This window comes from Solanum verrucosum, unplaced genomic scaffold (genome assembly GCF_900185275.1).
Source record: "Solanum verrucosum unplaced genomic scaffold, falcon-dt-bn FXZP01000049.1, whole genome shotgun sequence".
Lineage (NCBI taxonomy): Eukaryota > Viridiplantae > Streptophyta > Magnoliopsida > Solanales > Solanaceae > Solanum > Solanum verrucosum.
Window position 1 is genome coordinate 3,475,657 of NW_026020221.1, and position 27,069 is coordinate 3,502,725.

Sequence of the window (27,069 nt, forward strand, 5' to 3'; positions counted from 1 at the left end):
ACAATTAATTATGACTGCTTCAAAATTAATAAGGACAAATTACTTAACTACACTCCTTTACTTACCTTATTATCCATTTATCCCTACTTATTTCAAAAATTTCAAAAATTCCTTATTTACCTATGTGTCCCGCATGTATCCCGTGCACAACGCTATGTATCCCGCTATGTGGAATGTATCAAACGCTATGTATCCCGTGCACAACACTATGTATCCCGCTATGTGGAATGTATCAAACCTAATCCCGTGCACAACGCTATGTATTCCACTATGTGGAATGTATCAAACCTAATGTATCCCGCGCACAACGCTATGTATCCCGCAAACATCATTTTTAAGGGATTTTTGGTAAATAGAAAGCTAGAAGGGATAGGATGTTATTTAGTACTTATAATATGTGGTTCCTATAATTTATACAATTAATAATCGTTTAGTCTCTTTCCATGCAAATATAAAATTTGAACAAAAAAACCTAGCCAAAAAACAAGGAAAAGAGCAGGCTGCTTACAACATTGCAGTTAGCTAAATCCCAAATAATACCTAGATTCTCCATTTGGCTAGATGAAAGATGTGTCAACTAAATATGGACACATAAAATGGACGGAGGAATTAGAAACCAATCAGAACATGTGAGAAGATGAAAACTTAATTATTCGATGTATTTAAAAATGATGGTGAAAACAGAGAATTAAGGAGTTGCCTGCACTATTTGTTGTCTAACCTGTTATAGACATACTTATCGTAATTGCACTGCTCAATAAATTTTAAATATAACATTAAAAATTGTATAACTCCCATATTAATATTATAGAAATCAATTGATTAAATAAATAAATACTTTTACATCTTTACTCGACTTATTTCATCTTTCGTAAAAAGGTATTAATATTCTCTAAAACAAGCTCTATCATTTAATTATTATTAGTATGCAACAAAATATTTGTTGTCATAGCCCAATTTTGTTAGGCATGTTGACACATGGAGAATCTATCGATTAAGCAATATTCATAATATAATAATTGTATCTAAATTAAGAGTACAAATATATCCCATGAATTAGAGAATCTATTTTATATAGTTAGTGTAAAAATACTTATCACTATTTGACCCCATTCAATATATTCATAAGGTAACAGTACATGAAATTGGAATGAGATCATTTTTATAATCAAAATATAAATTACATTAAATTTATGCTACAATCATATTAATAACGTGTCCAATACCTCTATCTTAAATATTGAATTTAAATTTTATAACTTATTGAAGCTGATGATATAACCTTGTGTATATAAGCTAAACAATTTTATAAATCAAATCATGATTTGCTTTATATGTAAAAAGGCGCACACATACAAGCCAAAGGTCTAATCGTTTTTGGTTAATAGTACACATACTACAATAATTGTTTCATGGCTTAGAGAAAAAATGACGGGATCCCTTATTTGTAATAAGATGTATTGGAGGAGGTATGTTGAAAATAAAATTACGATATTCCTACCATCAATCTGAGGTTTCATTGAGAGTGAAAAATTATGAATATAAGACACTTTATTTTCTTAGTGAGTCTGTTCAACGTGTTTTCAAACTAATTAAGTTGGCTAACGAGTCTACTTATTCTCATTCAATAATTATAGGTCGTTGTCGATCAATTATTCATAAATCAAATCACCTTTTCAACATGAGATATTGTACGCTAATGTCGTGGGGCAAACAAAGCTTAACAATATTTGTTTACGTTCAATAGGTAGTTGGGAGAATATGTACTTATTTCATTTTGCACGTTACCCTTTATTATTAATGTCAAATGTTTACAAATAAATATGATTTAAATTGTCTAACCAATACATTAATTCATTTTCCAAGTTTTTGGATGATAAGACTGTTGGGATATATATTATTAAAATCATATGATATTTATTATAAAATAATTATTAATTCAGTTTTAATTAAAGATTTAATAGATCATATATTTGTTTATAGTGTTTGCTTACTTATATAGTAAATGTTTTAGAGAGTGTTTAGATTGACTTGAAAATTGGTCAATTCTATTTTTTAAGTTAGTTTTTGACTTCTCGAAGTGTTTGATAAATATAAAAACAATTTAAAATAAATCATAAATGACTTAAAATAAGTTCGGAAGTATTTGACAAGTTTAAAAATAACTTAAAATAAGTTTTAAATGACTTAAAATAGGCTAAAAACCAAAAGTAGGTCTCTCCCTACTTTTTATTTTTTGACTTAAAAGTTATTAAATTTGACTTTTAATAATTGACTTAAAAGCTACTTTTGAAGTCAATCCAAGCAAGCTCTTAGAGTATAGAGTTTTAGTTTATATGCAGAGGATTATATCCTCGGTTCTTATAAGTATAAAGTTTTTTGTTAACAATCTAAGATGAAAATTGAACATGTCATCGGTACGATTGTAACACAAGATTTTATATAATTTATCTTGATTATGCAGGGAACGTTATAGTTCCAATACTCTTGTGCTAGTGCATTTTGCATGTATTGAACGAGACCGAGTAGAGATAGTTGCTTTAGAATGACTAACAAAAGCGATCTAAACTATTAAATGTACTTATATTCTTAATCCTGATATAATATTATGATATGTATATATTAGTTATCGTTTTGATTTATTAAAATGTGGGATTCTGAGATGAGTCAATATGCTTAGCTTGATAGATCGGATGACCATAATAATATATATTGGTGAAATAATAAGTTAGTTAATGAAATTCATGTCTTGATGTAGAGATAGATAATATGTCATTTGAGAAGCTTATAAGCTTTCATTGTATCAAACATTGCAAGTGGATTTTGAATCCGAAACAAAAAATAAGCTAAGGAGTGTTATAAAAGAAATTAATCATTGAATTAAATTCGTGAGATGATTTAATTTATTGATTTGTATATGTAACCTTAACATGGGAATTACATAAGTGTTTAATGGGAAATTTTGAAATATAATTGAAGGAGTGCAATTACGTATTTATAATTTTTTATGGTAATTAAGAATAATTCAAATTAATTATTTGAAATTATTTCCATAATAAGTTCCATTAATTAATTTTGTGTCCATGTAGTGCCCATATTTAACATAAAATCGAAATTCTATTTCTAGGGGAAAAGGAAAAAAATAGCGTATATTTTCAAATAACGTGTTTTTTCGCTTATTCTTTTCGTACTGGGAAGAAATTTCAATAAATAGGGGTGTTGGGCTATGACCCATGTTCCAACCAAGGCCATTGCCTAATCCTATTTGGAATTATTTTTTCCAATTCTTTTGGGAAAAGGATTGAAGTTGTAGTTCTATTTGGAGTTGGTTTTGACTTTATAAGGAAAAACACAACTCTATAAATATGATGATTTTGAGAGAATTATTCAATTGTTCATTGGTATTGTCTTTGAAAGACACTAGAACATAAGAGGTTTTCTGAGAGAATTTTCAACGAGAAAGAAGAAAGAAGAAAATCATATTTTTTTTGCTGCAGTCTTTTTTTCCAATCAACAACCTTCAGATCTTGGTGTTTGATTTGAACGGTGGAGATCGAATTCAAAGGTCAGTAGTATCCTGTTTTAGGTCCCGAACAACAGCTGAGTTTGAGTGATTTTTCTTTCTATTTATCTTTTGTTGGTGTAGCTATTGTTTGCTCTCTTTCGGCAATTGTTGTTGAGTAGCCATTAGGAGAATATTAATAATACTCATATTGTTATAGTGAAGCAATTCGGATCTTGATGATGCCACGGATGTTACCTTCGATTTGAAGAATTTTTTCACGTTAAATTTGGTGTTCTTTATTTTTAGGTTTCCATTTTTATCTTTTTGTCACAACAAGAGGTTCTTCTAATCTAGAAAGAGAATAAGTTTTATATTTGATACTTGTCCACCCAAGTATTAAGAGAGTTCAAATATGAACTTGGGATCATCGTAGAAGATCATAGAACCGTTGTCTAATTTGTGTATGGAATTGTTGTCTAACTCGTGGATTTGTTTGATGGTCTGTCTAACTTGTGGATTCGCTTAGAGATATCTACTCACGCTTCAAAAGGTAATTTTTGAATTAAATTTCAAAAAAATTACAATATGTGTTCTAGGATGATTGTATGTGTTCTAGCATAAACGTAAAAGTTATCTATTATTCTATGTAAGCAGTATAATTCTGATATGCCGTTGTGCATATAGTTTTCCAACAAAGACAGGTTGACTTAGAGAATATCTTATATATTACCCAAATGTTTTTATCTATATTTATTTTATTTTTATATTGATAATAAAAGAAAAGTCCACCCATCTATATATATATAATAAAGGAGAAACATAGGCAAGGTGCTGTGACACCTCTCTATGACCTATTTATCTTTTTTCTCCCTTTTTTGACATTTTTTCTGATTTAAATTAATTATTATATTGTTAAAGTAAATTACTTAATTTATTACAAATAAATATATTATTGATGGAGGAACATTTACAATAAAAACTTTTCACATTCTTTTTTAATTTGTTTGCCTCACTTCTAACCATAAAATGAAAATATTATTTTATATCTTAAGTATTTTTCTTTTTATTATTTAATTTATTCATTAGAATTTATTATCCATGTCTTATACACCTCTTTAATTTATACTTTTAATAATATTCATAACTCCCATAATTTTTATGTCTATAACCTCCAAACTTAAATTTGCAAGTTTATAATGTCTTATGGTATTCCTTTATTTTTGCTTATAAATTCATATTTAATTTCATGAAGATTCACATTCAAGATTATCCTTTCTCTTCTTTATCACATTGGTTTGTGAATGAATTAATATGTAACAAAAAGGAAGCACATGAAGGTCAGAAATATTTTATTTCATTCTCAAGTATTTATGTTTTCATTTCCTCTATTTTGTCTATATAAATTCAGATTTTGTTTCATTCACATTCAAGATTATCATTTCTCTTCTTCGTCATATTTTATTTTATTGTAAATTAACTAACATGTAACAAAAAAGAAGTACATTTCGTATGATATATTTCATTCTCAAGTCTTTCTTTTTATTTTTATTTACTTGGACATGCTTTCTTAATATTTTATTTATGTAAGTATTATCATTCACTAACCAAGTATGATAAAAAAAAAAAAAAACCTTAATAATAATGAATGGTAGTATGCAATTGTTCTTTCTAATAGTCATTTTTGGGATATAATATAATTTGATTATAATATTTGTTAGACAAGAGATGAATATTATTTAGTATTGTTAGTACTATTGAAAAAATAATATATAGATATATTACATATAGTTTAAATTTCTTCTTTCTTTTAATATAATTATTTTTTAATTGGTATATGATATTTTAGTTATTCATATAACTTTTTTTATTCAATTGATAGTATATGATGAAGAATTTGACATGTGGAGCAAAATATGATGACGAATCTACTTACAAAGGAAGATGGTAGAAGAGGGGAAAAACACATATTTAGAGATTATTTTTGCTATTTTTTTTATTACTTTGACTTGTATTAGTTACTTAGTTACTTTTGCAAAAAAGAATTAAAATTACATTTGTATAAATAATTTAGCTACATGTATTGTCAATGCTTATCATTTGGTCCTTTAGTATTCTACTTTTTTTTTATGAAGCACAATTAATATAATTATCCCATTTCAACAACAATTTTTTTTTATGATGATTAGGAGTTTCATTTTTATTATACTTGCAAAAAGTAATTGATAAAATATTAATTTCATGATGCCATTTTTTTCGTATGTAACAATCTATTTTCGTCGCTATTCTTTTTCGTTTGAAATGTATTTATAATATTTATGCAGTCACCGATTATTATATTTTTTTGTATTTTCATTTATTTATTTTACAAAATAAAATCAATGCATAATTACTAATGCATTTAATGTCTAATAAAATTGTACATTTAAATTATTTATAACTCATGTCTCTTCATCTTACTTGTAACTTCTAATCTTAAATATTATTAATAACTTTTGTATGTTTCATTTTTCAAAATTCTTATAAATATTTAATTGTGTTTACAAAATTATAATAAACAAATGTAATAATAAAGACACAAAAAGAAATCAATTTATTTTTTACAAAATTAGAATTTGTATAGAAAATTAGTACTCCTACAAAAGATAGAGGAAATTAAAACATACAAAATATTTTCAACATAATAAAATATATTGTTATTTTAAAATATTGCCTCTTATTCCATTTACTTCACCACGATGAATATTTTGTTCTACTATGTACATATGAATAGTTTGCACTTAAAAAGATGAAAAAAGAAATTATATTTTATATGTTTAAAAAATGATGAAAAAACGCATCATATAGCAGATGAAGAGAAATATCAATATTATCTTAAATATCCGACACAAATATAAATATAAATTTTACATATTGTTATCTTATAAATATTCCATATAGCCGCGCTTTCACTAGTACAAGATAAGACGGAACCAAAGGAAAGCAAGAGTAAGATTATTAATAAGAAGTAATCTATTTACTCAAAAAATGAAGTTTTACTTGAACCATGTTACTCTTGGTAAATCGAAAAAAATATGAAGTTTCTTGGTTTAGTAATATATATACTGTCTTAATTACGATTATCTTGAATAATTGTGTTTTTGCATATGCTATATCTTTATTTATTTATTTTTTTACCAAATAGTTAGTGAATAGCTTCACTCTAATTTAAGTATGTTTCTATGCTTTTTGACAAACGAAAACATATAAAAAAAATTTGAACATAATTTAATCTTATCCTAGATCGATATCGATCATGTGATTTAACTTTTCTCTATTAGCATTTAGATGTACACTATATGTGTAACAACTAAAAAATTAATCAACATCATACTTTCTCAGTATCTGATTTTGATATAAGTAGAAGATAAGCATAACCGCATTAACGAAAAATAAAAGATAAGTAAACAAGAAACTAATGAATTAGTAATCTTTTGGGTTTACCTTTTATCATTTTTGTTAGTACTAATTTTCATTCCTATGTTATATCAGCGAAAAAAATAATTTAAAAATCTCAAATATCTTAATAATTCACCCCTAAATAAAATTAACTATGATGTTTCGTCGTTTAATTATAAATTTTATTCGTCGCTTATTTCTGTTTTTTAATAACTAATTACATTTACGCCTATTATATTTTCTGTAGTCTTTTAAATAACCTGCTAAAATACCACTTACCAAAAAATGTAAAAATTAATTTTTAATGCTTGGGACTCGAGTTATTTTACCTTAGCTAAAGAATAAGATACCAAAATAATCTCACCCACAAATTATGGAACTACCAATTCTAGAAGACTAGAACTTAGCCAAACGGCGTCGTGGCTTTTTTCCTGCCTTAGGTAATGATTATCCTCGTAAATTTTTCATCCATAACTTCTAATCTTTCGTTTCATTTTATGTGATATATTTTACTTTTTAATTTATATCAAAAATATATATTTTATTATAATTTAAAATAATTTAATTTTAAAACAAACGATGTCACGTAAAAAGAAATAGTATATTAATTTTTCGTTTTATAATACTCAAGAGATAGAGTGTATGCGAAAATTTGGGTTGAATTGAGGGGCAATTACGGAACAAAAAATAGTATATATATAGGCATTGAGTGCAAAACGTTTGGTTTCTCAGTCGAAAAAAGATCCGAGCGAAGCAGAGCAGAAGTTTCCGTTATCCGTTTCTCTTTCACTCACCATTGGTTTTCTCTCTCCATATCTAAATCACCCAATTGCTTTCTCTCTCTAAATTCTTGAGATATTCATCTCATCAATTTTAGGGTTTTTGATCCAATTTCACTCAGCAACAATGGTTTCCGATTCAATCCCCAAAGTTTCGATCTCTATTGCTTCCTCTAACCCCAAAGATTTTGCCAAGAAAAAAAGGGTAAATTTTGTCGCATATTAGTTTGTGTTTTCAATTGCTTTTTTTGATACTGTATTGGTAGTTTTCTTTACGATTGAGTTGTATTTCTGAGATTTGTTCTACGAATTCAGGCTAATCGGTCGGCGAAGTTGAAGCAGTCCAAGCTTGATGCTCGACGCGAGCAGTACCTTTCACAAGGTAGCATAAGATCTCCTTCTTCTTCTTTTTTTCAGTTTCTCAATGATTTTGCATGTATATGTAATCTGCCTTTTCGTGAAATTTCTTCCCCTTTTCAATTTTGTTCTTGCTTTAATTGCATGATTGCATCTCTGAGTATATGTGATTATTAAATTGAATTTCTTATGTCTATATTTCTTAAATCTTGGCGATTGGGGTTTTGTATAGTGAAGAACAAAGGTTTGAAGGAGGAACCAAACACTGGAGGAACTCATGGTTCAGCGAAGAATGTTGCGAATGAGAGGGAACGATTGATTGAGAAGTTGCAGATAAAGCCAATAGGTGAAGAGGACAATGAAGGGTCCTTAAACCACTACAGTGATTTTGATTCACCTACAAGCCACACCAGTAGTGTTTTGGGAGGAAATGATTCAGGGACTAATTTCACAGGAAGCAGTAGGGGCAGTAGTAGCAGCAGTAGCAGTGGTGGATGTTGTTCAGGGAGTGTGAGCGAGGAAGATGAAGAAGCAGAGGATGATTGCTTGGATGATTGGGAGGCTGTTGCCGATGCTCTGGCTGCCACTGATAAAAAACAGGAGCAGCAAAATCCCAGCTTGGATTCACATTTTGAGAGGAATGAGAATATGGCACATATGAGTTCTAGGCAAGAGGTTTCTGAAAGGCAGGGTTCAGGGATTGATAGATCAAAGGAGGAGTGTAATGACAGAGGATTGACACCTAGACCTCCTCTCAGTTGCCGGGCATGGAGGCCCGATGATACATTCCGTCCGTCGGGTCTGCCAAATTTGTCGAAGCAGCATAGTTTCCCAATGAATTCTGAGCGGCATTGTAGGAGGGACTCTGTATGGGGATGTAAAACTTTAGCCACACCCACGTTGTGTCCTATATGCTGTGAAGATTTGGATTATACAGACACGAGTTTTCTCCCTTGTTCGTGCGGATTCAGGCTTTGCCTCTTTTGTCACAAGAAGATTCTCGAGGAAGATGGGCGTTGTCCAGGGTGCAGGAAACAGTATAACCAGGAGGCAGTTGAGCGAGAGGCAACCATTGATGGAGGCAGACTGACGATTCGATTGGCTCGTTCCTGTAGCATGATATCAAGGTCCTAGGAAGATTCTGTTTCCATGGATGTGTATGTTGGGTCCTTTTCTGTCTCTGCATGACATTGTGAGTGTTTTAATTCTTAGCAGACTGTGAGTCAAGATAACCAACCCATAGCTATAGATGTTGGTATAGAATGTGATTTTGGAAGCTCAGGGGAATGTTCTGGTTTCTTTATGATCTTTTGCATTATAGATGTGGGCTTGTGCTGATGTAGAACACTCATTATGTGAATAAATAAGGTGGTATTGAAGTTAAATATATTGTGCTTGTAATTCTATCACCCTTCTATTTGATTATTATTAATATGTGTAAATAATGAAGTAGCAATTTGAAATTACCAAGGTTCTTAAGAAATGCTTAAACTTTTGGCAGATAAAGAATGAGAAAGTATTCTGCTACTAGTATTCCAAGCCTTCCCTTTCCCTGTGCTCTAGTATAAATGCTTGAACTTTTGAGAATAACAAATATATATAATTGTTTACCATCAATTAAATAACAAAAGTGGATAGATATATTTACCATTTCATAAGGAATCATTCTTAGCAAAAATCCGATGTGTTGCATTTATAAATAATTAAGAAAAGCATAGTAAATAAATTGGGAGAAATACTGAGAGAGGTTATAGGCTTCTTTGGATGGTTATTTGTCATGACAACTATCTATTAAAACGCCAATCTTGAACTAAGGGTTGTTGGGAGAAAAGTATTTTCAGTTTTTGTTCTTTTCTTTTCGTTTTTGCTCTCTTTATTTCGGAACTTGCTTTCTCTAAAGCAGTTGAAACCCTTAGTTTCAGACTTTTATGTCACGTCCTTAGTCTTTTACTAAGCACACGTGCGACACTTGATAATTTGCTCATGTTCTTGCTAATCAGCCTAAGAGTCTAGGAATCGCTAAGAGAATAGAAGAAACTATGCCAAATCAGCCTAAGATTCTAGGAATCGCTAAGAGAATAGAAGAAAGAACACAAGAAGATTGTTAGGAAGAATTGTGTAGAGAATTTTGATTGATTTTTGCTTGATGATTTTACAAATGGATGCCCCTCTATGTATACTACTAACTTGGGAGCTAATATATAAATAATAATTATTAAATGAGTCCTTACATATATAAAAATAACTCCCTTTTCTGGCTTTCTAGAATCTACACAACTAGAATATTCCAAGGACCTTCCATGTAAATCCATGGGATTCTCAAGTCTTTCAAGGGATTTCTCCACATATCTCTTGAACCTTCCCCTAAGAACTAACCTTCTTCCCGTGTAAGCCCTCCACATGGGCAACTTTTTGTCATGTGGCACTTACAACTTATGTGGCATGATGACGTGACGGGTCGTCACATTTAACTGTATACCTCTCTTCTTTTATTCCTTTATCAAATATTTTTAGTACTTTCTGAATATTGTTAACATTTGTATTATTTTTTTTGATGAAATTAAGATTTGTAATTGTATCCCAGTATGGTACACATTTCAATGGAGAGGAAATGACTTTTTTTATTTTTTATATCTTGAGTGTTGGTGATACATTGTACAGTTAAGGAGAATGTTGTTGGGATTTACTGAAATATTGCAAATCCTTCTCTTTAGATTTATTTAAGCAACATAGTTAATTTTTTGGGTCAATGGAGCAGTCCTGGATGGATGTGAAACTTTCTGGAGTCAACAGCGATAATTAGGCTTTCAAATGTGTATCTGTAGATTTCTGACGTAGACTGTCTGTATCTCTATATTGCTTCTCATTTTTATTTGTCTATGAACTTTGAATCAGGTCTAAATGCCCTTTAATGTAATTAACCACATAACAAGCAGCATGTCTTATATCTCTTATTATTTTGCTTCCAAAAATTGCCTATGATGCTAGTATGAAGCTATTAGTAATCATCAGAGTGGCGTTCAACATCATCTAATGAGATGTTTGAAATGCTTGGCATCTATACATGTGCCAAAAAAACTAAAACCACCTTTCCCACTGCTATAAAGGAACAGGAGAGCGTTTTGAAGCAGCAGAAAACTCCTAGTACAAATTAGAGGAATGTTGTGTGTATTTTGGAGCTATATTGTATTAGAAATTCTTTTCACCCCTCCTATCCAGTGAATATGAATAAATGATGAGAAACAAACTGGCATTTGCTAACAAGGCTCTTGAGCAGGTCTGTTGCCTTCAGTAGTCTTCTTTTCACCTAATTTATAGTGACATCCAAATTTATCCTTGGCATATTTTGGGGCTTTTTGTTTAGTAACTATAGGTTGATAATCTTTTGTCTGAATCGTGTTAGTTTAGGTTCTCTTGGGAAATCCTAGACTTCTTTTGTGCTTTTGGGAGAAATCTTGTAAGTTGAGGTTCATTAAGTGGAGTGGTCTTACTTATTCATAGATTATTTTAAATGTGTTCAGTTCTAATGTTGCTAACCTCTTCATCTTCCTCATCTGGTGTCCATTTGGCTGTCTGACGGCTCTATAATGATATTGCACATTCAATTTTTACAAGGGTTGTGGGCTTCCAGAGCATTATGTTTCTTTCCCATCTGCTTCTAAACATAGCCATTACAAGTCAAGTAGAGGGGTTCTAATGATTGTTTCAATGGGTGCTGTTCTCGCCATAAGATCATGTAAGGATTGGGTAAAGCTAAATGACACCTTCTGATGACGTATTTTTGGTCAAATTTGGCTTTCTTGTTATGTGAGATTGTAGGAAAGAAGATTCAAAGTAATAAAGTCAATCTTGTCAAGTCAACCTTTCTATATATTAACAAAGATTCATTTGACATCTTCGTCTGGAAAACGAAGATTCATTTAATAAGTCAAGCCTATAGCTAAACTTTATTTAGTTTCCTTGGATAGACATAGGATGAAAAGATTAATGCTACTTCAAACATCTTTCCAAGGATTTCAAAATGCTTAATGCGGCTGGATTTCATTGAACTTTCTTGATCTGCACCGATTTGTATTTTCTGAGTCACAATCTAATTTATTTGACTTTGTGCTCATTGGTTGCTTGTGAGGAGTGTTTTGAGTGTGTAGTTATTGTGTCCATTGGCAGCACGTCCTTAAGGCTGGAGTCATTCTCAGAGGTAGTCAGAGGTATGAGTTATAACTAAAGTTGCATCAAATATTCTGTCTTGTAAACTGGAGGATCTTCTTTCTGGTATTAACAGTGTATTCTCTCCTAGAAGGCAGTCTAACCTCCCGTCCAACTTTTTGTTTATCCATGTCTTAGATGAAAAATTATCAAAGAAATATATGTTTGATCTTATCCTCATTTAGGACTACTTTTTCCAAAATTTTTTTTACTCATTCATGAGAGGAAAATGGAGATGTAACAACTACTACCTATTTAGCTTAGAGTGGTGTTTTTTTACAAGGAGAACGACAGGAAGCTTATCAATAATGGATCTCATCAATCAATCAACTGCATCTTAATACCAAAATAATTGGGTCGGTTATATGAATTACTCTATCCATTCCTCTGTTGGGCTTATTTCATTTCATACTAAAATAATGTCTCTCAAGACGAACTAGAGGTATTAAATCTTGAGTTTCTCTACTCTTATACTTATCCTTAAATATACAGCTTATGGCAAGTCTCCATCAGCACCAGATTTGATGCAAGTATGACAACATCACAACTAGTCTTATTTCAACTAGTTGATTTTGCTTATATATGGCATTTGCTTTCTTTGTGTTCTGCTGTTAGTTAAGTTTGCATAGTTTTATTACTTATAAGAGATTGGAGATACCTTGAGACTTCCCTTTGAGTAAGTTTTGTTCTACCTCATTTCCTTTTATTACATTCATTTCTAATGCGTGTGGAGGTTTACAAGGGCTCAGTCAAACCACGTTACCCTCTGCCATTCATCTTAGCATTCACATTTTTACCTATAGTTGTTTACTCCCATAGTTGGTCTCACAACTGTTCAGCCTGTCATTTATCTCATATTGTATTTTCTTATTGCTTAGCATCTTTTTAACACTTCCGATTTAGCCATGCTATTTTTATTCAATGTGTTACATCTTTATTTATCATTACATTTTATGCAAAATTGTGTCTAGATGTCTGAATACATCTCATAGGTTTAAAGATTCTTTAAGTGTAACAGATCCAAGTAATTGCCAAATCTAGCCCCAAAAGAATAAATTTCCAGTTGATTTCTTAATATTTGCCTTTAGACTTGCTATAACAAGCTTCTTGTGTTTTTCATCTTCCATAAACCATTTTCTCTCCATCTATGAAATTTTTTAAAGTTTTTTAACTTCTTTTTTTTTGTGTAAGTGATATTGGTTTGGGAGAACCTTAAATGGAACAACATGGTCCGTGAGGATTTATATTGCCGAACCCAACTTGATTGGAATTGAGGCATAGTAGTTGTTTTTATGAACAACTTTCTGCCAGATATAAGTCATTCTAGTTTACCTTTTTTGGACATGCTATCAGAAACTTTTTATATTTTTTCTTTGGAAAAAATAATCACTCTATAAATCAGTTTCTCCGTGTCATTCTTGATCTGGTAACTTGCAGTGGAGATTCATTCTGAACATCGTAGAAGTTATTGTGATTAAAAGGATCATCCATGGATCTGCCCTAAAGGAAAACTGTGTTTCTTTTTTGAATCTGTACTCTTTTCCTCTATGCCGTATCACATCTCTGGTTGCGTTATAAGTCTGTTAACTGCCTCACCATGTGGATATTCCTTGAGAACTGTCTACTTATTCTGCCAGTGCAGACTTGTGGAGCTATACTTGTAAATAATGATTGATATTTTATGGATTACGAATTTACGATTGCTACTTCTATCCTTCTGCCAGGATAACTGTCATCTGTACCTACATTTTTCAACCGGAACAAAGATTTAAGAGAGTGCAGTACATAGTATTCAAGGTCTAACAGTACAAATCAGATTCATTTTCTTTGAAATTTTTTGTGTTAATAGAGTAGTTGATGGACTAAGCATTCTTCTGCCATTTCTAGAGATCCAAAAGTCGGCTGGACTATTTATGTCCCCAACCCCCAAACTTTGTTAGCTAGACTGCTTTTTGTTGTTAACCTAATGGACTGTAATTTCTTGATAACTGGCAGGTGAGTTTATTTTAGATGCGTCTTCTCATCACATGCTGTGTTGTTATTCTGCTTATATCTTTCTCTCAACTTCAGAGAAGAAAAACAGACCAGAGAAAGGTCTTCTATTGAGTTGTGAAATGTTCAAAGGCTGCAACTAATTGCAGACTCACTATGGGAGTCAACAAATTTGTCTTAACTTCGTTCTTGTGCAGCACTGAACACTGCATCTTTTTAACTCCCTCCCTCCTGTTTGAGCTCAATCAACTGGCCCAAATAAAGAGACTTGTTGTCAATTTGGTGTTTCTCGTTGAGCTCAGAAACTGGAAGTAGCAGTCATCAGTTGAGTAGCCCCTTACCTTTCCGGTCAAGGTTTGATGAATTTGATCACTTTGTATTCCCGATTTCACTCCGAGTGTGAGGTTGATTCGGTTATCATATTGTCACGACTGTATAACTGATTTCACTGCAAGTATGAGGGTATAATTTTCATCATATTACTGTCTTTGTTCTTGAAACGATATACTCTCAGGGGTTGTTTTATTCACAGACTAGTTATTCAAATACCGGAATGTTGTGTGATGAATGATACAAGGAATGCTGTGAAGAGATTGCAGTAGCAAAATCAAGAATTAACTTGTGGTAGTATTGTGAATACATGTATTTTTATTCTATGTTGTGTTCTTGTATAGAATGTCTACAAGTTATCCGTAGATATGTATAAACTATTAATGCCAAGGGCAATGTGATCTCAAAGCATCTAGAAAATCTGTGAACCTTTCTTCCTTCGTACCTCATCATCCTAGTTGGCAATTTCTGTTTTCTAGTTCGTGAACAGAGTTTCTAGTTGAGAGCTGACTCTTGACCTTTAAGCTGTAGCATAAGTTATGTTTCTTTTAAGGTTTTCCATAGTTCACCAAATATCTAAACAATTTTTATTCGAAGCTTTTCATCTACTCTCGACTAACTTGTATGTTGCTGCGATCTTATGCTAGTTTATCTTCAGTTTCTAGTGTTACATTCCAGGGATTGAATGGGAGATTATTATTGCAACATTTAGATGTCTGTTCTCTTGCTGTTGCTATTTGAAAGAGGACATGTTTTGTGTGACTTTTTTTACTGCTTTTGGTTTGTTCAGGAATTTATGCAAATCCTCTGGCAGATGTGTAAAGCTTGGAAGGACAGAAATCTGTGTAATATACTCATTATTCTGAATTCTTGATTTCCTGATTGAATGGTTGCATATGCAGAGACCCCTTACTCCATCCGTTTCAATTTATTGTATTTGTCTTCTTTTTTTTTAGGCCGTTTTAAAAAAGAATGCCTCTTTCCTGTTTTGGTAACTCTTTTATTTTGAACTTTCCCTTTGAGGCCATGACATGTTGAAGACCACAAGATTATAGGATATTTAGGTGCATTCTACACTTACTTTAGTTTAAGATCACAAGATTTAAAATTTTCGTTTCTTAAACTCCATGTTAAGTCAAAACCAAGCAAACAAATTGAAACGGAAGGAGTATATACTAGCATCTGTATGTATTTTATGGTGAGTGTTTTCGTTGACATCTATATCTTTGTTGGCATTCTGGTTTTTTGGATGATTTCATATTTTTGTTTTCCTGTTCTGTATCTGAAGTATATACATAGTGTTAGAATAGAATAGGTAAACACAATCCTACACAAAATAGGAATAGTTTATAGTCTCCTATTTGGTAAGGAATTGTATTATATAGTTTCTATAAAATAGGGTTCTCTATGTAATAATTAGAACAACAATTCAATAATATTTTTTTCCATATATTTCTCACACATAGTATTGGCAAAGCGCCATAATTTGTATTAAAATTCCTAATGTCAAGGGGTATTTGTGAAAGGTCGGGGAGTAATACCAGAAATGTGAACTTGCAAAACTTATTACTAGCGTCTTTACCATCAAGATGTTAGTCTCATGAGACTTTAAACAATTAATAATCATTTCTGGGTGTCATTCTCATATGATATTTTGACCATGTCTAATCATTTCGGAATATTAGGGGTCTGTCTCAACGAAAGGCAAGTGCAGAATTCCAATAAAATATTTGATATGATAAACAAAAAGTGACATGTAAATTGAAATATGTGGAAGTATGTTTTCCCTTCTTTAAAATGGCATTTGTTTTGAAAATTAGGCTAAACTCCTTTTTTTTGTAATTTTAGTAAAAGAAATTGAAAAAAATCCCTAATGATGTTTGGTTGAAGAAAATCATTGCAAAAAGCACTTTTAAACAAGCTGGGATTGGTCGTCAGCCACCAGCTTCGAGTGTGCTGGACGATATGTAGGATATGCATACTTTGATGTTTTTGTCTCGTATTCCTATTTTTAAGTTTTATTTGTTTTTTCTAGATTTTGCTGGAGATCCGGTTGTGCCTGGGATGGGTTAGTTAACAAGTAAGAAGGGATAGAAGGAACTAAAAAGTTACTGGAAGTGACTAATGAGATTACAGTAATTGAAGGATCTGCAGTATGCCTCCTTCAGTTTGAGTATCCATAGGGACCTTTAAGAAACATTCACTCTTCATACGACTTCTGGGGTGTGTTTGGTATGGAGGAAAATGTATTCTGGAAAATAAGTGGGTTATTTACCTTCATTAGGGAAGTTATTTTTGAGAAATTATTTGACCAACCAAACATGGGAAAATTGGAAAAACTTCTCTAGATAATGTTTTCCTTCATACCAAACACACCCTTGATGAAGTCTGAAATTCTAGTCTTCTTCAGTGTCCCTGAAGCTCTAGAGTCACTCCTCAAGTTGAGAAGAATCATTGTAGAGAACATTGCTCTTTACCTGATCCTAGTGCCTGAACAACATATGGTATAAAGTGCCTCTACCTGCCTGAAGTAAGATGGGAAGGAGCAGGTAGACCGGTATATTAATGTGATATTCCAAATATGAATAAATGGCAAGTTTAGCAGTAATAAATTTGGACAAACTACTATTCTAAAAGTGAAGTAATATGAGTAATGAAGTTCCATCAGAAATCATTCTCAGATTCACTACTTACTATTTCTGGTGTAAAGTATGTTCTCAAGTTATGGAACCTCACAGGAGTTATTGGTCTTGGTGATCGGGGTGGTGATGACTCTACAGTTGCTGCACTCTTCTTCTGTACTTTCTTTGTGATATCAACACACACCTTGTCAACCATGTCGAGAAAGTCTTTCACAAATGCAAACAACTGAAGTGACTCTGTGCCTTTTTCCTTCGAAGTTCCTGCTTGGTAATACTCTGTCGTTCTCTTGACAAGTTCCATGACTCTTGTTTGTTCTTCTCTGATCACCTTGAGTTCCTCTTCACATTCCTCTAGAAAACCTTTAGTCTCTTTTACAAATTGATCCTTTTCAGCAATTCCACAACACGTTATGAGCTGCTGAACGTCATTTACCCGTGTTGTAAGAGTGGAACATGTATTGATGAAACTATCGCAGTCTATGGTAGCTGCTTTCTTTACATTAGAGAATTCGGAACTTAACCCTTGCAATACTGGTAAACCTAGTGTTAGGTGCTCAGTATCTTTCTCTACTTTTTCCGTTTTTCTATCGGAATCATCCTTGTGACCTTTATTGATAAGGCAACGTTTACCTTCAGAACAGATGACTTGTTCGACTACAAAATGAAGCAGAGTAGTCTTTCCATCATTGCTTTTCACATATGATAGTTTTTGTAAAGCACTAAGGTTGAATCCCTGAGCATTTCCTCTAGCCGTTCCTGCATTCATCCGATTGCCAGCCTTAAGAATCGCTTCCAGAAGTCTTATGAAAATTCTACTTGTTCTCAATTCCTTACAACCCAGCTCAATTGTTTGCAGATTCTCCTTGAGGTTAAGAATTTCTGGATCATAGTTTGATCTGAAAAGCATCGCGTTGAAACGTTTAAATGCAGAAGGAACAGCTTTCAGCATTTGGTAGAGGAAAGACTCCGCGTCAGCAAGTTTTCTTGTGTTACCATCAAATTGAAGGATTTTTGACGTTTCTTCTTCAGTTGGGCGAATCTTGGTTAGTTTTTCTAGAGTGTCAACACTGAGTCCTTGGCCCTCCGTCAGGGCATCAAGAATTTCTTTGCGAGAGACAGAAAGAGACTTTAGCACAATTGCTGTGTTCTGTGACTTCCTAGGATCGAGGATAAACATTTGAGTTGGTCGAGCCAACTTAGAAGTGCCTGAACTTGTTGTCGCCCTATTTCCTTCAGGGGTTCTATTGGAAGTGACATTGTATCCAAAAAGAACTTCCATCAGGTCATCTTCAAATCTGAAATGTGCATTCAAATGCAATTTATTAGTTGGACTCAAAATAGGCACTAACTGCACTAAAGGGACACAATTTTACATGCCAAGGTGCACTTACCGGAAAGATCCATTGTTAATTTCATCCCAGACCATAGAATGATCAGCATTAGCAACGACTTTATCCCAGTGCAGTGGCCTCAATTTGACTTGAGTTTCACCGTTTTCGTTTGACTTCTCTTCGTTTTGAGCTTCTGCTTTATCTTTCCTGCTCCCTTTCCCTCTTGGTGCAATAGGTGGTTTTATCAATGAACTTAAACCACCACCCTTTGGTGGGGGTGGTGGAGACGATTTTATCTTTCCTGCATTAGGTGGTGTTGGTGCTTTGGCAATCCTCTTCATTGGAAGGGGAGGCGGAGGAGGTGGTGGTGCTGGTGGAGGTATTGGTGGCTGAGGCGGAGGAGGTGGTGGAGCTGGTGGAGGTATCGGTGGCTGAGGCGGATTTTGACTCGAGACAAGTGCTAGTTGAGACGGTGTTTCTGGCTGAGGCGGAATGATTTCCTTTTGTTGAAACTGTAATGAGGTTGATGGCTGTTTTGAAGATCTGCTTGCTGCAAAGAGTGAGTTAGTTGTTTGCTGTGATGCAGTAACTGCCTCTTTATTCTCATAGCTACCTACATTGCTACAATTTTGCAGTAAAGGCATTTCTTGAATGTGATCACTTGAAACTGATTGCTCTTGTCCGCTATCAATTCTCTTCTCTTCCTCCTCATCCTCATCCTCATCCATACGATTCACCCAAATCTTAGAAAAACAACTTCCTAGTTGGCTACCATCGAATCTTCTCAAATATATAACATCAAGCCCGTTTTCATCAACTATCAACCCTTTTAAAGCCCCAGTTTGCTGGAATTCTTGATGAGGCACTTCTCTATGAAAACTTGAACTCAACTTGTTTTTCTTCCATCGACGAATTACATAATATCTGTAGAAGAAATAAAATAGTATGCCAGCAACCACCAAAGTAGATAGAACTGCAGCTATAACAGCCTTCAGAACTACCTGATTCTGAGATGAATTTGTTGGAGGTGGCCCCGGTGTATTCATTACAGCCAAAAAGTGAGTAGATAAAACTAATCAGTGAAAGAACTGGTATACATATGATCAATCAAGCTGCTGTTGACAGAGGAAAGAAGTAGACCATTGTCTGATCAAAGTGAAGGAAAGAGTTTCTTCTTGTTTATATTTTACAATGACATATTCATTTTGTTATCATCTTTGGCTGCTTGACAGTTTCAAAGTAGGTTGTTGCTGTTAGTTGGCTGTCTTTAAACCTTGCAAGTCCTTTGGTAGAAATGACTTTATTGTTTTTGTCTAGCTGCAGAGGTGTTAAATGGGAGATCAAAATGGGACGAATAATTGACATGCTCAAAGGTTACTAGGGCTGCTGAAATGATATGGGTCAAAATGGGCGAGTAATTGATTCATCCAAAGCTGAAATGGGTTGAGTTATATATCAACCTAACTTTTATATGAATTGAATTTGTTATAAATGAGCGAGTCATTAACCCTCCAACGCCAAATTCAGGCGGATTGAACAAGTCTAAAAATCAAGAAAGCTAGCCTTGGGGGTTTAGTGGAACTGAGTAAGTTTTGGCAACTTTGAAATTTTTGTATTTTGTGTGTTGTAGTCAGACGGTTGGTATAAGAAAAGTTTTACCTAGTCATATACTCTTTTATTGTAAAAGAGGACATCTGTGTCAATGTGATACTACATTTTCAACAAACAAATAGAAGATTATGATGTTATTCCCTTTTTATAAGGAAAATGTCGTTTTCTTCTTTATTTTATCCAATTAGTTGTCATCATTGTATAATTTTGACATTAATCGGATTTCAAATTGAGATATATTTCGAGAGGGAAAACCAACTTAAAGGTAATTAATTGTCAGCAGGCAAGTGACAACAATGTTTCGAACCCTCTCTTTTTTTTTTGAACTTGTGCCGTTGTAAAGTATTTCTAGAGTTATTTTTGGGCAGTTTAAGTTGTTTTTTTTACATTTTTCTAACTACTCTATGTAGGCGTTTATTAATTTGACATAAAAGTTGGCATGAGGAGGCCATATTTGTAGACACTAATCAATTTCAAAATTTTGGACCACTACCAAAATGACCTAAATATTCCTCCACCATCGTAGATGAAAGAGGAAAGGTACGTTACACTTCATTAAATACTCAATTTATTAGTTTCAAACAGAATACTCTAGTAATCTTCCTGTTCTAATTTTTATGACTTGGGTTTTTTTTTAGTTTAAAAAAATGACATATTTTTATATTCAGTGATAATTAACTTTTAAATACCAATTTTATTCTTAATAAAATGATTTTTTAGCTACATAAATATCTATAACTTAATTTAGACGATAAGTTTTAAATGTTTTTTTAATCTTCTTAAATTTCGTGTCAATTCAAAATGTATCATATATATTTGGACAGAGGAAGTTCCCCATTTTAATTTGTTTGTCCTATTTTCTTTTTAGTCCATTTTTTTTATCGACTATTTATAAATTAGCATGTTTAAGACTACTGAATTAAATGACGTTTTGGTACATTTGACATAAACGATAGACTATATTTTGAAAAAAATTCAAATCAATTTCAAGGATCCATAGTAAACAGACTAAGATTTTCTATTAGAGTTTACAACTTAGCTGTTATAGTTCCAATCTTTTAATGGAAAAGATTTTTAAAAAATGTTTAATATATTGATGATGACTTGCATGTATACTTCTTTTACTTACCTATTAGATTCAAATTGCTCTTAACGTGAATTTTCAGGTTAAAAATACCTTTTTTCATCTATTATATCCCAATTGTTCTTTACGTTTAAAATAATGTTGCTCCACTTAATGAAATTATGAGATGGTTTATGTGGAATTTTAATTAAATATGTGGTGCTGATTTATTGGCTCCTACGGACAGAGAAAAATAATTCTATTGTTTTAGGGGGACTAAACGTAATAATAATTATAGTGTATTATCGAGCAATGTAAGAGTTAATAGTCCATAGGACCACATTTTTCCTTTTTCAAAATTTTAATTAATGTTATTTAAAGCAGTAGGTGTGCAGCTCCGTTGTCCGAACACCACTAAATTTTTAGGGTCGTTTGGTTTGAATACAAGTTATGCTGGGATTAGTTATGTTGGGATAAGTTATACTGTGATAAGTTATGCTGAGATTAATTTTTGTTGCTTGTTTGGTTTGTCATATTCAAACTTATATTCATGGCATAATTTCTAAGAATAAGTTGTTTGTTTACAAAAATACCCTTCATCTTATTTAGTTTTTTACATTTTCTTTGTAAGTTTTAGTTATTCATTCTTAAAAATAAATTTTTCCATCTTATTTAGCTTAAATATTTTTGGGTGTGCATTTACATGATTGTGCCGTGTATTTTTAAAATTAAACTTTCATCTTATTTAACTTTAAAATGAAACTTTCATCTTGTTTAGCTTAAATATAAAATTTCAATCTTATTTAGCTTAAAAATAAATTTCCATCTTAATTAATTTAAAAATAAAACATTCATCTTATTTAGCTTAAAAATAAAACTTCCATTTTAAGTTTATTCAAAGTAAAAGAAATTCTATTATTAAAGTTATCTATATTTTAATTGATATATAAATATAATTTTTAAGTGAGTAATAAACTATCTAATTAAAAATACACAATTTAATAGTGGAGTGAACATTTTGAGAGAAATCAAAATATAAATAGCATTAAGAATTAGGCAAATAATTTCAACTTATATTATATTCATAAATAAAAATTATATTTATAAAATATAATTTTTTAATAGAAAAATATATTATCAAAAGAATAAGAAATAATTAAGGTTGTGAATCTTATTATAAATGTTGTTAAAAACTATGTTAATAAACATGAATATAAAGTGGTGTATAAAAGTGGGGTTTAAGGAGGATATTTTTGTTATTTTACCTACTTAATCCCAGTATAAGTTATCCTGGGATTACTATCCCACCCCCAGGAAGGGATAACTTATCCCAGGACTAATTATTAATCCTGGGATAAGTTATCTCACCCTTGACAACCAAACAATAGATTAATGACCACTTAAAAATTATCTCTGGATTAAATCCTTTTGTCCATCGCACCAAACGACCCCTTATATTCTAATTATTAATTTTCTTCTTCTTTTATTCCCCTATAGGCTATAGCCTATAGTTCATTAATTGTTACCTAAACGACTACAGTTTCCATAGTTAAATATTTGCAAATTTAGCATCGCACTTAAGTAATACAACACAATACTTCCTCGGCAATATAAATATGAATTAATTACATTACGTCAATATAATACTCTCTCTGTCCCTAATTACTTATTCACTTTTTCTTTTATAGTTATCCCTAATTACTAGTCCATTTTGACAAATCAAGAAAGGACAATTTTTTTTTACCTATTATACCCTTAATTAAATGACTAATTATTTTGAAAAATGTAGAACTTTTCATCTACTTCATAATTAATAGGGGTAAAATGGTAAACTCACTACGTCATTAATTATTTTCTTTATAGATGTGTCAATTCAAAAGTGAACAAGTAATTAGGGACAGAGGGAATTTGAGTCAACTTATCAGTTACTCCTTAATAACAACGATGTAACCATGCTAAATTCAACTTAAAATTGTGTTTAAGTTTTCATGTTTAAAACTTCACCTACCAAGAAGTTTCTATCCGACCTTTTTGCCTATTTAAAAAAAAGGCAGTCTTTGAAAATACTTTTTATGAACATATTTTATACATTGGAGAAATCAGGAAAAGAGACTATAACAGTAAGAATTCAATTTGAACTTAATTATGTGAAAAATACCAACACTATACTTTAGGGGTCGTTTGGTAGTGTATTAGCAAAACTATTACATGCATTAATTATATGTATTAGTAATCCCTTTTTTGGTGCATATTTTCGTGATATGTATTAACTTATTGTGTATTAAAGTTGTGTATTACTAATACCATAGATTTTTTGGTATTAGTAATGCAAATGATTTAATACATGTATTTATATGATTAAAGACACAATTACCCTTCAAAAGTACTTTAATATCTTTTCCACCATAATTGTGAAGAATATTTTTATACAATGTATACTACTATTAATACACCAAACCAAACAATGCATAAGAAATAATCTATACATAACTAATACACATACAATAATACTTGCATTACTAATATACTCTATTGGATATTATTTTTATATACTACCAAACGACCCCTTAAGTGGCAAAAATTGAATTTAGTAGACGCCTCAAACGTAACAAAACAACCAAAATGCATACATAAAAGTGGACAACGAACAAGATTTGGTTGCTAAGAAAGCAGAGCCATTGAGCTAAGCTAAAATGTCAATATCCTCGTTGAATACAAAAAAAAACAAGAAATCATTTGGACTAAAAAATCTATTTCTACAGAGCTCATAAAAGGGTCCAAAATGGAGAGCTAAACATGTACAAGTATACTCACAAAAGAAGGTACACACAAGATGTCAAAAGATGACGCTAGCAAAATGGTAACAACAGCAACAACTACTAGCTCAATTAGACAGCAAAAAATTATGTATCTGGGTCATATCTTCTATATCCTGCGCTATCCAATCTTGGATTGCTTTGACAAAGGCTGTTGAGATTCTGATGATGCTGAAGATTCTGGTGATGACGACTCAATGTCATGGACTGTAACTACAGCAGATAGCATTGATTGTGTGGTTGAATCGTCTAGAAATTTTCTTTTTCTAGAACATACTTGTTTGATATTCTTCTCTGTTTCTTTGTTGTCATCCCCTTCGCCTCTCAGGATGAAGTCTCGTAGACGTTTAACATCAGACAGCTTAACAGGCTTCAGGAGAAATTCTTCAGCACCTTCCTCCAAACATCTATTTAATTAGATGACCAACTTTAAATTCAGTAACTGTGAGATATATACCATAACCAACAGTTTCTTCAACTAACAGGCAATTACATACTACTTATGAAGCAACATATGGTTACTTGAACTGTTACAGATGTAAGCTCCGCAAGAACTTTTTTCGACTTCAATTCAATAGTCCTCAATTCTAGAGAGTTTATTTAGACAAAGAGTATAATATGGCCAAATACTTTAAGAGGCAGATACAGATTAAGGAATTATAGTAAATAGGATTAGTACCAGTCTTGCACAAAAATACAAATGCAAAATGTTCTTCATATGTACGTATCGATCGAGTTTAGTTGAATTTGCCTTAAATCTGCCCTATGGCGAAATGATTCTACAATGTATTGAAGTGTAACATTTTGTTTGTCTATTCGATGCAGGATCATATGTATTAAACAAAACCAGAGCAAATGAAGAAAACAATTGATGGTCAAAAGAGGATATACCTATCAATGCGAGGTAAAATCTTTTCAGATGACATAATAACAACGGGGATCTTGCTCAACACCGATGATTCCTGTTCAACAAGAATGAAAGCGTCATTCACAGTTAATGATAACTAGTTACAACAAAAAATATAGACCGAAAGAGACATGAATTGAAACAAAACAAATCCCATCCTCAACTAACCTTGATTTTTTTGAGAAGTTCATAGCCAGTCATCCCAGGCATAGAATAGTCCGTCAGTATCAGATTTACCTTCAAACCCTGAAACCAAAAAAATTCCCAAATTCCTTTACAACATACTCTCACAAAAGTAAAACCATCAAATCAAGAAAAGGAATTTCTAGCTAATCAAGATTTGATGAACACATTTTCAACTCATGCAATATAAATAGAAAACACAATCTGTCTATTTCCATAAAAACTTTAACATGCAACCAAAAGGTCTCATTTTTAACAAGTTAAACAGAAAAGTGCTTATACTGACATCGATCCCCATAGAACTCTTCTCTCCATCCAACCCCAAATACTGCAAAGCCCTCGTTCCACTTTCCACTGCCGTAACTGCAAAAGCAAAAAACAACCCCATTAACAGACATTTCAACAAATATCTAGTAAACAGAAAAAACAGAGTCTATTTCAACTGACAGAAAACAAGAAAAAAGAAGCAACCTTTACAGCAAGAAATCTTCAACAATCGCTCAATAACTTTCCGATCAACATGACTATCATCAACAGCCAGAACATGCAACTCTTGTGCCATTTCCATCACTTGTATTACCAAAAATGGGTCTTTTATATCTCTGTTTCCAAATGGTGCTCTGTATTTCTGTTTCAAATAAATAGTATAGAAGTAAAGCGGAATATATATAAAAGGGAATAAAGGAGATTTCAACTAGTTGTGTTGGGTCATGTGGGGGAGATAGATAGTAAAGGAAGAAATCTACTTTAGAGACTGAAGAAGAGATACTGAAAGATCTTAGAAAATCTACACCGCATTATCCCACTTGTCCCCTATGTATCTGACGCTATTATTATTATTAACTTCGATCGATAGGTGGGGCTGTTTTGCTTTTTACTCCAAACAAAACATACTGTTTACTGTTCACCTTCTCTCTAAAGTGCTCTTCGTTAGTTCGTGTGATACATTTTTCTTTTTAATTTTTTTCGACCAAACTTTATCTGTGACAATGCAAGTAAATGTTGTTAATATGTATTAAATAATATTCCTAAAACCAATAAAGAAAATATTATCTACTATTCCCTCCGTTCCTTTTTACTTGTCCATATTTCCTTTTTTAGATGTCCCTATTTACTTGTCCATTTTGACAAATCAAGAAAGGACAACAAATTTTTTCCTATTATACCCTTATTTACACTTCTTGAAAATTGTAAAAGTGTATGTTGTTTCCCTCCAATTTATTTTACTTTAATTCAAATAAGTGGTTGTAATTTTGAAGTGAAAAGTTGTCATAAGGGTAAAATTGTAACTTCATTGTGCTAATCATTGTTGCCTTAATCTGTGTGTCATTTCTAAAGTGGACAACTAAAAAGGGACGGAGGGAGTATAAAATAGTATTGAAAAGAAGAAAATCGAGCCTATTGAATACAATGTGTCTTTAATAAAATTATTCTCCTCATGTATTCAATATTAATAAAATATATCCTTTTAGAATAAAATGATCTTACTCACCATTTCAAAATATAATAATTATGGCAAGTTAAAATATCACATAAATTAAAACGAAAACAATATATGATTATAGAAATATTCCTAATAGCCAATGTGGGTAGTGTCGTGCTTGTTAGTGGGGCCAGGTGCCATGAACACTGTTTGTGGTCACTAACTTTGACCCCTGTGTTGTCACTTCCTTTGACCCTCTGTATATTTTCTTCTCAATAAAAGTAATACAGTAAATTTTAAGCCAGGGTAATATTTTTTTTATCTTTTACTTTGATTAATCTAAATTTCTGATCTACTGCTTAATGATGGACATGATGTGTTCCATAGTATCTAAATATGGTTCATCCAAATCTTCCTTTTAAATGGGTATATATGTATGTATATCGTTTATGAAATATTAACAAATATTTGACGGTAAATTAAATTATT

General features: G+C 31.9%; 3 protein-coding genes across 3 annotated transcripts; 1 reads left to right on the forward strand and 2 right to left on the reverse strand.

Annotated features, from left to right (window-relative positions):
- Positions 1-7,665: 7,665 nt before the first annotated feature.
- LOC125831354 (uncharacterized) lies at positions 7,666-9,444 on the forward strand. Its single transcript, XM_049510552.1, has 3 exons — positions 7,666-7,924; positions 8,035-8,101; positions 8,309-9,444. Exons 1-3 carry the CDS (start codon positions 7,847-7,849, stop codon positions 9,208-9,210), a joined length of 1,047 nt encoding a protein of 348 aa, XP_049366509.1. The 5' UTR covers positions 7,666-7,846; the 3' UTR covers positions 9,211-9,444.
- A 7,798-nt stretch (positions 9,445-17,242) lies between these two features.
- On the reverse strand, positions 17,243-19,623 carry LOC125831343 (formin-like protein 8). The gene is made up of 2 exons (XM_049510542.1): positions 18,638-19,623; positions 17,243-18,541 (listed from the first exon to the last, which is right to left on the reverse strand). Exons 1-2 carry the CDS (start codon positions 19,621-19,623, stop codon positions 17,269-17,271), a joined length of 2,259 nt encoding a protein of 752 aa, XP_049366499.1. The 3' UTR covers positions 17,243-17,268.
- A 4,521-nt stretch (positions 19,624-24,144) lies between these two features.
- LOC125831356 (two-component response regulator ARR5-like) lies at positions 24,145-25,810 on the reverse strand. Its single transcript, XM_049510553.1, has 5 exons — positions 25,629-25,810; positions 25,444-25,520; positions 25,143-25,220; positions 24,959-25,029; positions 24,145-24,474 (listed from the first exon to the last, which is right to left on the reverse strand). The coding sequence occupies exons 1-5, from the start codon at positions 25,723-25,725 to the stop codon at positions 24,189-24,191; spliced, it is 609 nt and encodes a 202-aa protein (XP_049366510.1). The 5' UTR covers positions 25,726-25,810; the 3' UTR covers positions 24,145-24,188.
- Positions 25,811-27,069: the final 1,259 nt, after the last annotated feature.